This window comes from Danio aesculapii, chromosome 20, assembly GCF_903798145.1.
Source record: "Danio aesculapii chromosome 20, fDanAes4.1, whole genome shotgun sequence".
Lineage (NCBI taxonomy): Eukaryota > Metazoa > Chordata > Actinopteri > Cypriniformes > Danionidae > Danio > Danio aesculapii.
The window spans coordinates 31,853,703-31,873,055 of NC_079454.1; the positions used below are offsets into that span (position 1 = coordinate 31,853,703).

Genomic DNA, 19,353 nt, shown 5'->3' on the forward strand with positions numbered 1-19,353 from the left:
CTGTGAACAGAAACCTGTGAACAGAATTTAAAGAAACAAAAATACACAAGCAGCTTTTTATTACAACAGGCCCCAATTACACCTATTAAGATGTGTTTTGGTCGATCAGACCCCAGATAGAAGAGGGAGAGATTCACATTCAGTTACACCTGCTGTTTTACACCACTCCTTTGTCCACTTTACTGTTAGTAAGTTGAGGATCTATAGATTATTATTACAAATAGGTCTATTTTTAGACCTTGTCTGAACATTCATTCATTTTCCTTTGGCTTAGTCCCTTTATTTATTAGGGGTCGCCACAGCGGAATGAACCACCAACTATTCCAGCATATTTTTTACACAGAGGATACCCTATTCCAGCTACAACTCAGTACTGGGAAACACCCATAGACACTCAAACTCATACACTAAGACCAATTTTGTTTACCCAATTCACTTTTAGCACATCTTTGGACTGTGGGGGAAACCGGACCACCCAGAGGAAACTCACACAAACATGGGAGAACATGCCAACTCCACACAGAAATGCCAACTGACCATGCCAGGACTTGAACCAGCAACCTTCTTGCTGTGAGGTGACAGTGCTAACCACTAAGCCACCATGCCACCCCTTTTCTAAACATTCAACTAATTCATTCATTCATTTTCTTTTTCGGCTTAGTCCCTTTATTAATCTGGTGTCGCCACAGCGGAATGAACCGGCAACTTATCCAGCACATGTTTTACGCAGTGGATGACCTTCCAGTTGCAACCCTTCTCTGGGAAACATGCACACACAATCATTCACACTCATACACTACAAACAATTTAGCCTACCCAATTCACCTGTACTGCATGTCTTTGGACGGTGGGGGAAATCGGAGCACCTGGAGGAAACCCACGCGAATGCCGGGAGAACATTCAACTAATATTTTGGGGAAAAAAAAGGTCACAGTGTTTTCTTATGAATGCAAAAACAGACAATCAAAATATGATACAAAGAGTAGCAGCTGATTGTTTTACCAAAACCAAACATACAATATAGACTTAAAAGTTAGAACTCTAGCTAGCTAATGCCTTTCAACAACACGTCTTCAAGAATGAGGTCTGAACACATTGAACCACCATGACACAACAAATGTTTACACAATAACAAAGAATGCTGCTGAAAGAATAATCAATGATCTCTGGAAGTGGACAAAACTGGACAAGCTCAAATCTCAAATCCTTTTAGACAATGTTTAGCGTCTCCCAGCTGGTCACTTGATCTTCAGAGCGGTGTTTTTCCTGCGTGGTGGCTCTCTTTGGACCTGTCTGGCTCTGGCACCAAACCCCAGGGACTGAAGAGATTCAGTGAGAAAGCGTTGAGTGGGAGACACACACAGCATTATCAGGAGCTTGGCATCTCCTCCTATGGCAGAAAAGAGAACAGAGGTCAAAGGGAGGGCCAGGTGACGTTTGGGAGAGAAGAACGTAGGCAGCCATTGTCTATGACACTCATTGTGGCATGTTAAAACTTAACTGGTTAAACCGGTTATGACTGTGGTTTAAATAAAAATGGAAGGGAACATAAGCAACCATATACAAGAGGGAAAAAGCCTAAACAAACTTAATAAAGCCTAAATAACTTATCCAACATATGTTTAGCACAGTGGATGCCCTTCCAGCTGCAACCCAGTACTGGGAAACATCCATACACACACACACACACTCATACACTACGGCCAATTTAGCTTGGAAGGTGGGTGAAACCGGAGCACCCGGAGGAAACCCACACCAACACGGGGAGAACATGCAAACTCCACACAGAAATGCCAACTGACCCAGCGACCTTCTTTCTGTGAGGTGACACAATGAGCCACCGTGACGCCCCCAAAATAATATATTTTGAAGAAAGTTGAAAACTGGTAAACATTGACTTCCATAGTAGGAAAAAACAATTTTGTGAAAGTCAATGGTTACAGGTTTCCAGCTTTTTTTCAAAATATCTTCATTTATGTTCAACAAAAAAAGAAAGTCAAACCATTTTGGAACAAGTGAAGGGAGGGTAAATGATAAAGAATTTGTAAATGAAAAGAATTGAACATTTTTCAAACATTGTCAATGGACAGTCCAAGATTGCCCCAAAAATAGCTAGAGAGACAAAATTTTATTTGCAGTGATTACAATGTAAAAAGACACATTTACAAAATTGATCAATAAATAATATGCATAAGGTATGATGTTTAAAATGCACTGGGAATAAAAAGTAATCAAAAAATATTTCATCTGCAAAATACATGGTTACATAAAAAAACTATGATAAACTTCAAAGTTCTCAATAATATAATGTTTTAAGAGTTCATCCTTAGCTTGGAAGATCCTCGAGCCCAGAGGGGAGTCTGAGCTCAGGTAGGTTTCAGGAGGTCCCCTGTATTTAAAGGACCATGAAACCCCCCTCTTTCCGTTCAAGTCTACCTCTGAATTTTTTCCAAAATGCTTCATGATGGACGTGGAGCGCTGAGAGCAGAAGGATGAGTGGGCGTGGCCGGCAGAGCAGGGGAAAAAGAGAGGAGCGAACAACTGTTGTCAGTTGGCTCACAAAATGAGACACAAAACGTGAGGAGACCCATGATTTTATAGTTTACAAAGTTAAAATGCAAAGAAACAAACAGTTATTTCATGCCCTGCTACATATACGATAGTTTATTCGTAATTTCATATAGACATAACCACAATTTGTTATATCATTACAAAGATAATCGTGCAAACATTATAAATGACGAGGACTTCTCTCCTCCTCAATCCCTGAGTCTGAATGCAGACACAGTGGATAGCAGTACAGCAGGTCTTTTGCCCTGTCTATTTCAACCATTAGCCCTGCAGGTAATCCAGGAATTTAAAAAAAATAGACGAACACAGCAGCATGGATACAAGCGATGTGTCTGAATAGTAACAAACTCAACTGATACAAGACAAAGTCTACCATTCTCCAATTCTCGTACAGCTCTCCCGATAAAAATGCTTGCTGCAAACCAACAGCTTTGCTGTATCGGCCCTGACAGCATTGCAGGGAAAAACATGCAACAAACCCCGTGGATCATGGAAACAAACCCATATGATCCCTTATGAATGGCTAAATACAGCTTGCTGTGCACGGTCTCACCCAGTCATTGGGTCTCACAGCTTGGCAGTTCTACCTTGCCTTCAGAAAGCACATGCTCTTATAAATAATTAAGCAGGGTGTTCTCATAGGCTAAGAAAACTCTGCTATGAATAATAATAATGAGAAACTAACACGTCATCAATCCACTAGCAGACGTGCACTACGCCACTGATTTTGATCCCACCCCTAAAATTATTTTAAACCAACTCAACACACACAAATCTATTAAAATCTCAAGGAGGGTTTCTTGAACCTTTAAATAAAAAAAGCAGGGAAGGAGTCAGGGTGGATGGGGGATTCTTCAAGAAAAAAATGGCTATTTATGTGTGTTTGGATTCATCATGTGATAGCTAATGCAGGACCAGCCGTGGTCAATCATAAGCACCTGACCTTCTCAAATCAGTTTATAATTAAACATCACTCAGACAAATGGATGGAATGTATAATGGGTGGAAGGAATGAACAAATGACAGCAAACATACACAATGATAGATGGACAGTATAAAACAGTGTCAGTAGCACTACATGATTATAATTGGTCGGTATTGTAAAATTTAAGGTACTGCTCTTGTTTTACAAACTTCAGTGTTGTGTTTCCCAGTGAAGCTGCTCTCACCTATGGCGTCCTGTAGCAGATGTGTTAGTTTGCTGTTTCGGTAGGGTACATGAGGCCTCCGTTCAGCTAGAGCTCCCAGAACATCAGACAGAGCTGAGAGACTGCGGTTTATACATGAACTTTCCCACAGAGCAGCTCCCGTCACTCCTGACATCCCTGAACACACACACACACATTTGACTTTGATTGTAATAAAGCTTAAAGTCACAGTTCACAATAAAAGTACAGTTCTGCCATCATTTTTGTTTCTTTCTTTTTTAAACATACAAAAAAGATATTCTGAAGAATGTTGGAAACTGGCAGCCATTGACTTTTATAGTTTTTGTTTTCTACCATTAATGTCAATGGCAATCATTATACAAAGTTCTTCAAAAGATTTTATTTTATGTTCAACAGAAGAAGAAAAATCCCAAACAGGTTTGGAACCAATTCAGGTAGAAAAAATGAGGACAGAATTTTCATTTTTTGGGTGTCACACTCCATGCTCTTACCCACACACTCGCTGCCAGCCAGATCCACCAGCTGCAGTTTGGTCTTGAGCGGCGCCTGTGTAATGCTGGGTCGTGGAGAAGGGCATGGTGAGTGACAGGGTGAGTGGCATGGTGAGGAGGCGGGGCTAGAGGAGCGTGAAGAGGCGGCCCTGCGGCAGCGCGGGCTCCACCACTCTTTCTGAGACACTCGCTGGACGTCCTGTCTGGCATTTTGAAGCCTACGAGCTGCAGCACAAATAGATCACACTGAATGAGTCCCTAAAGTATGAAGAACAACGATTTCTGTTTGTCTGTCTGTTAAGGTAACAAAATCCCTTGGAACAGGTCAATTCATTCTGCAGCCATCTTGAGTGACCGTTTTAGCTCTTGGGTACTACTGCTACTACTACTAGGTACTGGTACTCAATGTTTATACAAATGTTATGTATAAAATATTTTGAAAATAGATGAAATATAATTGAATATATACATATTAGTAATTATATTGTTTTATATTTTTGTAATTATACATGTTCTGACTTTCTTTTCTGAGTTTCTCAGAATTTACTGTATTTATTTGGTATAGTTTGAGTAAAAGAAAAACTTTGAGAACATTTCAAATAAAGATATAGTCATTTAGAGCAAAAAAAATAATACTTGAATATTTGAAAAATTATCTTTGGTCAAACTCAGAATACTAAATGTTTTTATTTGTTGATGAAAAATCAGGGTTATTACACCAAAATGTTATTACAAAACCCTTCTAAAGGCAATCATTGGCACTGTGTAATCTAAAAATGCACATAAGCATATTTGAAAACATAGCACAATCTTAGTTATTTTGTGTTATTTTAATTACTAATGACAAAAATATTATATTAAATTAGGAAGAAATTCAAGGGGTAGTTTATAGAATAAAACAAAAACGCCAAGTTACTCCAACACAGATAACACACATCAATATGTTAGCTCTTGCACAGCCAATTAAATGACAGCTAACATGATGATGAGAAAGCTTTGAGCACGAAGCCAAGTCTTTTCAGACTAGCAAGAAAAATCCAGAGTGTGTTTTTGAGAAGATAACTAATCCAGTGGGGGGTGCAAGAAAATGAAGTTGTTAGAATAAGCGTTTGTGTGTGCGTCTTCAGATAATACGCTCGGTCTCACTTAACAGGCATGACCGTGTGTGCTGCAGATAGCAGCGTTTGGCTCGAGGGAACATTTATGCTTCAAAACCTGTGCGTTAGGGACTGGCACTCTTGAGGAAACACTGTATATCATACCTACAGCCAGAGCATCTGGGCTTTTGGAGGTGACAGTCAGAGTGACGATGAAATGAGATCTTGAGGAGTCCATGTGAACCAGCGTGGGACTGTGAGATCGTAGTTTCAGCACAGAACTGATGAGCTGCATCACCTCTGCAGAGCTCCGCACCAGCCTGACACACATTCACAAACACATGCAAACCTGTGACAGTCATATGAGCACTGAGCTCAAAGTGCAATCAAAACTAGGTCAATCAAACAATCAAAAAAAAAAAGAAAGATCTGGCATCATATATTCACCCTCCATTTGTTCCAAACTTTTTCTATATTATTTAACAAAAGAAGATATTTCCAAGAATGTTTGTAACCAAACAGTTATCCTTTGGCTTCCATAATTAGCAAAATGCTATGTGTATATAATAATATTATAATTTTCCTCAAACTTCTTTTTGTGTACAACAGAAACAAACTCATACAGGAAAAACTAGAGAGTGAATACATTTTCATTTTTGTTGAACGATCAATAATACAGCAATCAATCAAAACAAGTTTACATGTCTCAGAATGGAGCCAAATATCTCAAGCATCAAGTCTTAGTCACAAACAATTAAGGTACTTCTAAAGGTAAAAAGGGTTTCAATTTTAGTAAAGTCACTACTAAGTATAATTATTATAATGAATTCTGTTGAAAATACTGTTGTTGTTGTTTTTCAACAACAAAATACAGAAAACAATAACTTTCAACTTCTTAACTTTAGTAAAAATATTTATAAAAAAAAAACTTTTGCAACATCCAATTGTTTAAGTTAATTTAAATAATTTAAATATATACTACTAACTAACTATACTGTAACAACCCTGCAGACACAGGACGTCAAAATGACGTCATATTGACGTTGTACCCCAACGTACCCCAACGTCATGGGGACGTTGATGAAAATCGGGTTGACGTCAGAACCCAACGTCATCAATGTCCAACGTACAACCTAAAATCAACCAAATAGCAACACCTAATCATGTTACACCTTGACGTTGTGAGGACGTTACCACTATGACATCTATCAGACATCGGATTTTGGTCACTTTTCAACACAACTTAAAAATCAACCAAATATCACCGCAATTTGACGTCATTATAGGACATCCAAATATGGTTATCCTTAGACGCTGGCTAGACACTGAATTTTGGTCACCTGACGTCACGATCTAAATCTAACCTTATATCAATGTCATTTTCCGTCGTTATAGGACATCAAAATATGGTTATCCTTAGACGCTGGCTAGACACTGAATTTTGGTCACCTGATGCCACGATCTAAATCCTACCTAATATCAATGTAATTTGACGTCGTTATTGGACGTCAAAATATGGTTGTCTTTAGACGCTGACTAGACACTGAATTTTGGTCACATGATGTCACGATCTAAATCTAACCTAATATTAGCATCTTATGATGTTGTGTGCCTGCTGGAAAAGAACAATACAAATTACATTTAATTCAATTCAAGGTTATTTGTATAGTGCGTTACACAATAATTATTGTTTCAAAGCAGCTTCACAAAAGGTGCACATTAATGCATTACAATCAAAATCTGAAAAGTTAAGTTTATTAGTTCCCATAACTTTACTAGTATGTTTTAATTATATACTTATTAGTACATACAGTTGAAGTCAGAATTATTAGCCCCCCTGTTTATTTTTCCCCAATTTCTGTTTAACGGAAAGAAGTTTTTTTTTCAACACATTTCTAAACATAATAGTTTTAATAACTCATTTCTAATAACTGATTTATTTTATCTTTGCCATGATGACAGTAAATAATATTTTATTAGATATTTTTAAAGACACTTCTATACAGCTTAAAGTGGCAATTAAAGGCTTAACTAGGTTAATTAGGTTAACTAGGCAGGTTAAGGTAATTAGGCAAGTTATTTTATAATGATGGTTTGTTCTGTAGACTATCGGAAAACAATATAGATTAAAGGGGCTAATAATTTTGAGCTTAAAATTGTTTTCAAAAAATTAAAAACTGCTTTTATTCTAGCCGAAATAAAACAAATAAGACTTTCTCCAGAAGAAAATATATTATCAGACATACTGTGAAAACTCCTTGCTCTGTTAAACATCATTTAGGAAATATAAAAAAAATGTAAAATAAAATAAAAGGGGGGCTAATAATTCTGACTTCAACTGTAATTTAAATTAAAACAATAAATACTTTAAAAATAGCTAAATGCACGATTATATGAGCTGCTTACAAAATAAATTTACTGAGGGGTTTTTTCTTGCTGTGACTCACTCATGTGAGAGGCAGGGCACCTCACTGGTGCCTGTGCTGGTGGTAATGACCTCTCTCTTCACCCCAACCGTCGCCCCATCTTCATCTCTGGCCAGCAGGTCCACAACTTCATTATTATAGACCTCCACCACTGACATCTCCACTGTATGACTGCCTGATGGCTTCTCAGAGATCAGCCTGTTATATACATCAGTACAGCCAGTCAACTAAGCAATCCTCTGTATAACACAGCAAATGAATGAATGGTAAAGTGATTTTGACTGGGGTCTGTGAGAGAAGTGAGCAGAGTCTTACTTGAACAGCTCATTGGCTGCTTTTGGGATGATGCCTAGTTCAGAGTCCTGCACTGCAGCACTGGCCTCCTCACACTGAGAGCCAATCATTGTGTGTGTTTTTCCACTGCCCGTCTGGCCATATGCCATGATACAGACATTATACCTGCAATGAAGGAGAGGATAAGCAAATCTCTGTGTCTTTTTTTGGTTCTAGGTATGTAACCTTGGTACCTAGTACCTGCCAGTATGTGACAAATGACAGCATGAGTCAATCCAACAAACATTTTGAATACCTGTTGTTCAAATTTATTCAAAATCTTACTGAGTCGCTATAGATATGGATTTTCCACACAGATTTGTTCGAAAGCACTGATTCATTTAAAAATTAAACAGGAGGAGTTAGTCACTGAATCATTTGGTCCACTAACTTTTCAAAAACACAAATTCGACAATATGAGTTAGTTATCGAATCATTCACTCTACGGATCTGTTCAAAACATTGATTTGTTAAAAAATAAAACAGGATGAGTTGAACTTTAAATCATTCAGTGAACAGATTTGTTCATACAATAATCAGTAAAACATGTAAAAAAACACAGATCCATTAATTGTTTTAAAATAAATCAATAAATTACACAGGATGAGTTTTTTACCTGACTCATTCACTCCACCGTTTTGTTTAAAATAAATCATTACAAACTCTGACTGATTGCTGCCTCTGCTTTGAAAATTTTAACACCATTTTTATGATACTTTTACGAAAAACATTTGGACTAATCTGTGACTAGAGATATTGGAGTCCTTTGGGGAGTTTTCTAAGTTGTAAGTCGCTACTGAATTTATTCTTATTTATTTGTATTTATTTTATGATTAGTTGCTTGTTTACTGGTGTCTACAGAAACTTCAAAACACTAACTTTTTATTATAACTTTCAGCTTATAAAATAATAAACATTTTAGTAATCTCTTAAGCTGCCTTGGTGAATTTGCTATATGCCTAAAATAGTAGAGCGAACAGATTTCGTTACGCTAATATTGCCTTGTCGGTTTTAGTGAGCCTGAGGTATGTCTGTGGCTGATCACAGCAAACCAAAGTTCTTTACTAAATATGAAAGAGAGGAGTTTTGGAATCAAAAGAGTGAATATAGAGAGCATTAAAACCCCTCTGTGTCAAATATAAAAGGGTAACAATAATAAATTTGGTCGCCTATAATTTGTCAGATTTAGTCACCCTACTATATGTATTTAGCAGTTTATAAATAAACAAAACGTTTGGTAAAATACATTAAAGACAGAAGACATTATAAAACTGGAGGATAGTAAAGTCTTTGATAGCTTATAATGCTGCCTTGTACGATTTGATGACCCTGCTTTATTTTAGCAGCTCATACTTTAGTGATGTCTAAAATTTGATATCAGTTGCATAATTTTATTCATGTATTTCATGTATAAATAGTAAAAAGTATATTCACAATCAATTACAATTAAAAAAACACATCAGTGGAAGAAATATAGAAAATTAGGTAGAAATATGTATAAATGCAAGTAACTTGAGCGTGTGTGTGTGTGTGTGTGTGTGTGTGTGTGTGTGTCTTTATTCAACGGATTTCAGCATGTTCCTTAATGAAGCTAAACTTGGTTGTATTAAATAGCATACTCACCCATCAAGTAGAGAGGTCAGAAGGGGCTTCACCTCCTTAAACACAGTCTCCTGATTGTCTTCTGGACCATGAACTCTGCAAATAATATCCTCATTATATTATACATGATCCACCACCTTTGAAATATTCAGATTAGACCGTGTCCAAATACCTTTCAAACTCAAATATTTTGTTTGTTATAGGACTTGAGGGTTTGGTGCAGTTCACAATAACAGAGTCCTGCAAAATAAAAGTGACGAAAGATGACTGATCCAGGGTGTAGGGTGTTGTGTTGAGCCATAACAATTTAATAGATCCCATAAACACCACAAATAATCAATTCACTCACATCGCTGATGGCCTGCACCACTGCATCACATGATGAAGACCTGAGGATGAAAGGAAAATGTAAAAATTTAATATGACTTCAAGACATACAGCGTTCCCAAAGCATTTGTTTTTCTGTATGAATTAATCATGCTTATCAATACTCTATCATTATTCGTCCAATATGAGAATATATTACCCTTTGGCTGTGGGTGATCCTGGGGTTTGATCAAAGTGCAGAATTGGGCGTACCCTACAGTGAACTCTGATATTCCCCCTCAGCTCCTACAGAGAGAAATACATATTTTTTTCATTACTGAACTAAATCCTCCTGAATGTTTACACAGAAATGGCTGATGAAGGGTCACAAAGAAATGTCTCTGAAATATTTAAAAATGGGGTCCTTTTATGCCAATTTTTGCCAAAATACCAAAACTTTATGCCAAAGTCTCAGATCCCTCAAAATGTGTGTGATATTTGAGCCTAAAATACCTCACAGCAAGGTTATTATAGTTCACGAAAACGAACGAAAAACTAAAACTAAAATTGAAAAAACATTTTCGTTAACTGAAATTAAAATTAAAATAAGAGTTTTTTAAAAACTAGAACTAGTACATAACAGCCTGCTCTGACTCAACTAAATGCGGGTAATCCGAGGGCTTTAATGATAGGATCTGGCGAAACATACGTTTATTTCATAACAGAAAGTCATAATGGAGTTTAAATGAGTGAATCATGCTTCAGTTGGGTCGTGAAACTTAACTAAGATTTTTTTTCAGACCATGGTGATGTTTTAACTGACTGAAATTAAGATGTTTGGTATGTTGGGAGAATTGTCACAAAAGAACCGGTTCATGTTAAAGAACTGAACTGTGTATCAAACATCAGAAGCAGCCTTGCACATGTTTTACTTAAGACTGCTATCTTGTGGGCTGTTGTATTTGAATTTGAGGATGGGTAGATAGTGGTAGATGTCCTTAATACGTTTAAAAAAATCTATGGTTTAGGTTTTTTTATACAATATTCTGATGTTTTTTAATCTTACACATAACAAATATCCTTATTTAGAAAAAAAAACTGAAACTAATACTGAAACTAATACTGAAACTAATACTGAAACTAATACTGAAACTAATAAAAACTAAACCAAAACGAAGCAATTTTAAAATATAGAAACTAATAAAAACTAGTAAATCTACTAGTTTAAAACTAATTAAAACTAACTGAATTTAAAAACAAAAAGTCAAAACGTAATAAAAACTAAAACTAATGAAAAATCCAAAACTATTATAACCTTGCCTCACAGATGATTGATTATGTTTTACATTTTATGTGAAAGCAGAAACAGAGAGCTTCTTTCTTTTTCTCATTAAACTTAGGGTGTACTCACACTAGACACGGTTGTCTTGAACTTTGCTCAGGTGCGATTGTCCCCCTCCCCTCTCCCCCTAGGCCTGCACTTACACTGTTATTTTGCCTTCTGAGCCTGAGCACGATTATCATCGATGATGCGACTATTCAATTTAACAGAAGAGAAGTGCTCTTGCTCAGTACAGTCGCAATTGCTTTACTTATATTGTTTTGTATTATTTTATTCAGTTTATGATGTAGTGCCATACAGTCAAGTCTTTTGCTGAACAGATCCACCACTTTTGACATTTATAAACTTTCATAAAGTCATCATGCTGTACATATTAAAAGGTTTGCTGAAGATGCAGCTGTCATGCAGCAAGGGGTCTGCATCTTTAATAAACTATGACAGTTTGTGTTCATTGAAAAGTACAAATGATGAATACATCAAATAAAACTGTACTTTAAAAGTGACATTGGGTCTTCAATTTCGTGCTCAGGCGCGCTTTGCACTCACATTACTAATGTACCACTCCAAAGCCTAACTGAACCACGCTATGGTACACCTCTCCCAACCTGAACCGCACCAGGGCATGATTCGGAGCACTCACACTTGTCAAACAAACCAGGAAATGCACTCAGCAAGGTTCAGATAGCCAAGTGTGAGTGCAACCTTAAATGATGTGCTGCTTCCCACCCACATTCCAGAAGAAGGCTTTCCATATATAGCTTGTGCCTTGGTTACTCTGGCAACAACAAACAAAATATTTATATCAAACAAATCTGAGAAACAAGTACTTACAACCAGCGTGTTGTGGAGCAGCCTCCTCCTCACCCGTTCCTCTCTGCACCTCTCCTTCTCTTCCAGTAAGGAGCGCTCAAGTGTAGTCACCTGAACCTGGAGCTCTACGGAAAAGAAACAAAAAAAAAGAGAACTTGTGTACATTAAATTATGAACCATTCAACAAACAGTGCAGGATTGAGTGAAAAACAAATGCTCGGGCTTGACCAATTAGACTAGGGTTACATACAGAAATCACACTTCCATGGAAATGCCATTTCAAGAGTTCACACTTAAATATTGTATGACAAATGTTAGCAGGTTTGGCATGCTGTCCCGGGAGAGAACCCTGAGCTCGGAGATAGTTGAGCCCTGGGCTCCCACCTGGTCAATAGAGCATGTAAGGGGAGTACGAGATCAGGTGGTTTTCGAGAGCTCCCCATGGTAAAGGAGAAAAGGAGGAGAAGGGGTGGATGGGGGGTTTCTTCGGAAAATGAAGGTAAGGGAGTAGTTCTAACTAGGCTACTTATAGTGAGTTTGGATTAATCTGATTGGCTAACTAATGATTGTCGATGGGTGACCAGCTGCAGTCAATCGTATCACGTGCTCCTCTCGAAATTAGTTTGAGTATCTTCACTTTAAGGAACAATATATACTGTTCGCCGCTAGAGTGCGTATAATCAAAACAAAGTATGATGACGTCAATGGAATAATTGGAGTTGTGGTCTTTATTACATCCTCCTGCAGAAATCATGTTCCTGGAAGAGCCAAAGTATTCAAATTTGATAATCATGGTAGTATAAAGCAGAGTAAAGCTGTCAAGGTGAAATGAGAGCACTGAAGCAATTACAGATTTTTTTTTAAATTACTAGCTTGACATAGGGCAAAAGCATCAAAGCTTTTATTATGCCACAGTGGACCACTTCCAATCATGATCATGAGGCGAGAAAAAAGCACTGTTTTATCATATTGCATACAATTTAGGGTTCTATTATAATGCTGCTAATAAATGCACAACATATTAAATCATGTTTGGTGTTTTCTATAAAACCAAACTAGAAATCGAGGGTGTGTGATGTCCGTTTGTGTGACTAGTTAAAATCGCTTCTTTCTCAGGATTTGAACATTTCTCTAAACATTTGGGACAACGTAAGTACCTAATTTAGCAAAATGTATAACACAGTTTTAGTGGTTTTTAATATATATTTTGCCTTTAAATGACTTGACTGTACTATACAAGCAAACTGAGTAAAGTAATCTGAAATAATTAGGGGAAATACTTGAAATACTTGCCTTACTTTCTACAGTAATAATTTTTCATATATTTATATATATATATATATATAGGCAGCATGGTGGCGCAGTGGGTAGCACAATCCACAATCGCCTCACAGCAAGAAGGTCACTGGTTCGAGCCCTGGCTGGCTCAGTTGGGATTTCTGTGTGGAGTTTGCATGTTCTCCAAATGTTTGCGTGGGTTTCCTCCGGGTGCTCTGGTTTCCCCCACAAGTCCAAAAACATGCGGTACAGGTGAATTGGGAAGGCTAAATTGTCCGTAGTGTATGTGTGTGTATGAGTGTTTCCCAGTGATGGCTTGCAGCTGGAAGGGCATCCGCTGCATAAAACATGTGCTGAATAAGGTGGCGGTTCATTCCGCTGTTGCAACCCCAGATTAATAAGGGGACTTAACTGAAAAGAAAATGAATGAATGAATGAATGAATATATATATATATATATATATATATATATATATATATATATATATATATATATAATTATATTCCCTTTTCTGTTTAGTTTACTTCCCTCCTTTATGTTATTATATTTTGACATCCTGAATGATGTGCATGATGTGAGAAGGACAAAAACAGGTCAAAAATCAAGAGTGACGCTTTGACTTGGAGTTTTAAAAATGCAACTATTCAAATACAAGAGATCAGATCCACAGGCCCTATGGGAGGCTTGTCGCCATGGTGTGCAGGTGACGCACAGGACACATGACCTTGCTGTCCCTGCTGACAGAAGCTTTTCCTGGAGGAGACACTGGGGGAAGGGAATCATGGATAATCTCTGAACACTGCACCATACATCTACTGTCACAACACTACTGCTTTCGTGATAGAGAAGGAGACAGATGGTGCATAAAGAAGGGAATAAAAGGTGAAGATCAAACAGAAGAGGAGATGGAGGATGAGAGTCGAGGTTCATTATCCAGGACATAATATAACCTTGCAGTTTGACTGTATGCATGTTGGCATAAATGAAGGTGCAAATATTTACATATAATGCAGATTAACTTATATATTGATATCTGAATTCACACTCACTCTGAAGGTCGTCAGTTTGGAGATCCTGCTTTTTGGCAGTGCCCACATATTTAAACAGCTGTTTGCTTTGGTCCTCCAGCTCTTTAGCAAACCCCACGTAGATCGAGAAAACATCCCTCAGGCCTTGTTTCAGTATCTATGAGCAAGACAGATAAAGCTGATGCTGGAATTGCAAGACATATGTAGCACAGGACTTGTTCAGAAACAGTTTCTGCCATCACCTGGACCTCAGAGAGAAGTTTGGAGAGAGCTGCATGTGTGGACTTCTGCACCTTTCTCTGCTGCTGATGTTTCTGTCTCTGGAAATGGATTTCCACTTCTCTCTGATGATGAAGTTTACCCAAACACTTGATGATGAAGAAAGGAGAATGGGCAACACATTAACATTTTTCAGTATTTTTGCATTTCTATAATATTTTGATATGCACTGCTGTTTACAAATACAATTGCTGTCAATACAAAGTTGTTTTTGAAATAAGTCTCTAATTGCTTAACAAGAACACATTTCTTTATTCAAAAATACAGTGAAAATGTCATGAAAAGAATAATAAAAATTACTATTTTCTTCTTTAGTATATTTTAAAATCCAACTTATTCATGACAGCAAATCTGACTTTTCAGTAGCCATGAAGGTGCATTCATACATTATTGCGGTTACTGTAAATACTAGCAGTGTCTGGCAACGTCCTAAAGGTACCGTTCATTCAAAAAGAAATAAAAATTCTGTCACATACTCACACATTACTTGTCTCAAACCTGTTTGCGTTTCTTTTTTATGTTAAACACAAAAGAAGATGTTTGAAAAATGTTGGAAACCTGTAACCATCGACTTCTATAGTGTTTGATTTTCCTTCCTATTAATGTCAGTGGTTATACATTTTCATCTTTCTTCAAAATACCTTCTTTTGTCTTTAACAAAAGCAAGACCCTCATAAAGGTTTGAAACTGCCAAGTAATAATGAGTAATTGTTCATTTTCTGTGATCTCTCCCTTTAAATTATCTTTATTCTAAACAACCAAGAATTAAAATGACTTAAATTGACTTAAAATTAATAAAAGTTAAAAAAACATTTGTTAGAAATTTAGAAAATAATCAAAAAGTAATCTTTTACAATTCAAGTATTATAATTACAGTAGATATTTCATAATAATTATAATATAATATTCATATTAATAATATAAATTAATATTTATTTTATAAATATTCACAATAATAATATTTTTAAAAGACTTTTTTTACATGGATCTCCAACCAAATGTCTCTCTCTCTGGTCTGTACTGCACAGCCGCATATTAAGCATGTGAGGAAATTAGGTGAGACTGTCGAGCACCTGTCGTCTGTCTGCAAGCCACTTATCTTGCAGTGAAACCATCTGCCAGGTCAAACTCCCAACTGCAGCACAGTGTCAACCTCCATTAGTGGAGTTAGAGGCATTTCACAGTCAAATTTACTGCATAAATGCATACCTCAGCGAGCCTCAAATGAAGGAGAGCGTTCTCGGTCTCCAACTCCAGAATTCGCTCCTCCTTACTCTAAAAACAAAATGAAGGGAAACACTTTAACTTTAAAGATACCTCTAAACAGAGTGGATTTTGGTGCCTCCATCCAAATTTAACACACACACTGATTGTATATACATTGAAAGCATATTAAATACAAGCAATGTGTCTATTTTATATTTCAAATATATTTTGAAAATAAAATAACAAAACATGAGTGCAATAATGTTCCACTGTCATTCAGTATAACATATGTTTAGGAAAATATTAAACAACATACTGACCAGTACTTGTTATATATTATATATATATATATATATATATATATATATATATATATATATATATATATATATATATATATATATATATATATATATATATATATATATATATATATATATATATATATATATATATATGTTATATATATATAATAAGTCATGATGCTACATTCGAGCAAATGTTTAATTAATAAAAACATCTTGCTAATAGATAAAACCTAGTGGTTTGTAGGATGGGGTAAAGTGTAAAAATGTAAAATTACAGTTATAATATTTTGGGACTCCAGTATGATCCAACAGATCAAGCCTTTTGTGTACTGACTAACAAGATTCATTGGAATATTGAGTCTATTGAGTCAAACTTGACAACATGGTTACATTAGTTAAACTTAGTTAATGTATTTACTAACATTAACTAAGAATAAACAAGTACATGTAAATGTCTTACACCATACATCAAATCATAGTTTAGTAATGCAATAATAAAATGCAAAGTTGTGCTTGTGAGTTAACAAGAACTAATTTTGAACAATTTTATTTTCATTTACTAGTGTTAACAAAGATGAAAAATACTGTAATTATTATAATGTTTATATTGCCTTAACTAGCATTAACTAATGGAACCTTATTGGTTCCATAACCTATAAAGTGTTACCAATTATGTTACACTGAGTGACTCATTTGCAAATCAGAATAATATATAAAAAAAGTAAACAGGACTCTCATATGTGTTTTTTCCCCTCTCACTCTGTCTGTCTATCTGTGTCTGTATGTTTAAATTTGACATTTTTAGATGGCTATTTAAACCCTACTTTTTGGCACGAATGAAAGACCTCATTCAAATAAGGAGCCTAAAATGTTGTCCATCACTCCCACCAATACTATCACCAATGAGTCATTTCTTTCAAAAACACAAAACATACCATAATACTGTACATACTGTAACTTAAAACTGTGGTTATACTTGTCAGATCTCAATCAAAAAAGTAGGTAGCACATTTTGATGACGCAATAACTACCCATCAGGTTTTTCTACCAGTGTAAATTTAATGTGGAGAAGTCTGATATGAAGCTGTAGTGTCATCCTAAACCCCCTAATCTCTAACCCTAACCTCAGAACCATTCAAATACAGTGTTGGTAGCATAATCTGATGGGTAGGATAAAATGTCAGGACACCTGTTATGTCAACCTGCCAAAAAAGAGGAACTGTTGCTACACTTTTACTATTATGAAAGAAGGAAAGCTTTAGGTGTTTTATCATAATACAAGTCTACTTAAAAAGGATAGACTGATTTTATATCAAATTATATTGCTGAAGCACTTATAACTTTCTAAAATGTTTCTTCTGATCAAGCAAATCATGTCAGCATGACAGTACAGATGTTTGTATAGAAAGGCAATCAAAACAACATTACACCATTTACCAGACCACCTGTTCTCTGTCACCCAGGTAATAAAAGAGGAAACTCACCCGTAGTTTGTGCTCTAGAAGGTGGACTTGATGGGCGAAAATCTGGTCTCTATTAATAAAGAGCGGCATTGTGAATAACCGTAAGACCAGTATGAGATTTAAGCATTTATTGTCCAGTAGTGGACAGTACAAAAGCTCGTGTGTGTGAGTGTGCTCTGTCGGAGTTTAATCCGATTACCTGCCTGCGCACACTAGCCTATTTGGCGTCCTCCTGTTAGCTGCCTTCTGATCCAGCTATATTTACAACCTCAAGTGTTTCTTTGTTTCATGTAATGAACGTGTATGTGCCTGTATCATCACCGTGGGGCTTAATGTGTTATTTCTTAATTTGCTTAAAAAGCATTAAACTTCAAGGAAAAGAATTAACACCTATACCTGAGATTCAACAGGCCGAGGATGCGCTTGAACGTCACTGAAGGTTTGGTGCCCTCTATTGGATTTATTAAGACATAGTCCACAAGACGTCACATCTATCACAATAAGGTGATATCAGGTAACACAGGGCAAATGAGGTTTGGAAGTTCGTCGTGTTTTTTATATTCAATTCTAAGTGAATATTAACTTTTAAAACAGCTATTAAAATAGTTGTTCATGCACCTATAAAAGCATTGTTTTGTTTCATATGGTTAATATATTTTTCTTAGTAAAGTATTATATATATATATATATATATATATATATATATATATATATATATATATATATATATATATATATATATATATATATATATATATATATATATATATATATATATATATATATATATATAACACTGCTCAACATATATGATTACACACCAAAAATCTCTCATTTAAATAAATATTTTCTATAGGATGCTTTAAAATATTATACTACATTATTATATTCATATACATCAGCCAGTACAGAAGTCATATGTGAAGTTGATCTAACAAAATAATTTATGATAATAGTCCAAAATTCGTAAACCCAAATTTATGTTAGGGAAAAAAATTAATAATATATTTTTTAAAAAGGGTATAAGTGTATAAAATGTTGTCGAAATTTTATAGTTTGTGTTTTTTCTCCAATATTTCGCATGAATTCAAATAGATTATTTTTCTATTACTAAAGATGTTCTGTGACTAAAATATTATTTACTCATTTAATAAATCTGTTTTGTTCAAATTCACAAAAATATACTATCTATAATCACTGAGAAATGGATAAAAATATTCATTTTCAAAATGGGCTGTACTCATTTATGTTGAGAACTGTATAAATATAAATATAATGTGCTAGAAAAATATGTTCTATTTAAATATATAAATATGAGAGAGAGAGGGTGTGAAATTTGGGGACCAATATTAAAATTTGAAAATTGGAATAAAAGTTTAATTAAACGACCACAATTAGAATTTGCTAAAAACATATTACATATCCACAGAAACACCTCTAACATTGCCTGCAGGGCTGAACTGGGTTTATACCCGCTAAACTTGGAGATTCAGAAACAAGCTGTTCAGTTCTGGCTGCACCTGCATCAGTCTGACCCCCAGTCTGTCCAGTATAAAGCCCTTCTGGCCAATGAGAAACCTATACAGTCTCTCATCCTCAAAACACTCGTATATGAACTGCTGAAGAAAACTCAAACTGAATCC

The 19,353-nt window shown here is 35.7% G+C and overlaps 1 protein-coding gene across 1 annotated transcript; it reads right to left on the minus strand.

Annotated features, from left to right (window-relative positions):
* Window positions 1-781: 781 nt before the first annotated feature.
* Window positions 782-17,800, minus strand: kif25 (kinesin family member 25). The gene is made up of 15 exons (XM_056445408.1): window positions 17,732-17,800; window positions 15,943-16,008; window positions 14,697-14,822; window positions 14,476-14,611; window positions 12,169-12,272; window positions 10,216-10,301; window positions 10,039-10,078; window positions 9,862-9,929; window positions 9,711-9,785; window positions 8,070-8,213; window positions 7,776-7,952; window positions 5,494-5,648; window positions 4,232-4,456; window positions 3,741-3,896; window positions 782-1,390 (listed from the first exon to the last, which is right to left on the minus strand). Exons 1-15 carry the CDS (start codon window positions 17,798-17,800, stop codon window positions 1,239-1,241), a joined length of 1,779 nt encoding a protein of 592 aa, XP_056301383.1. The 3' UTR covers window positions 782-1,238.
* Window positions 17,801-19,353: the final 1,553 nt, after the last annotated feature.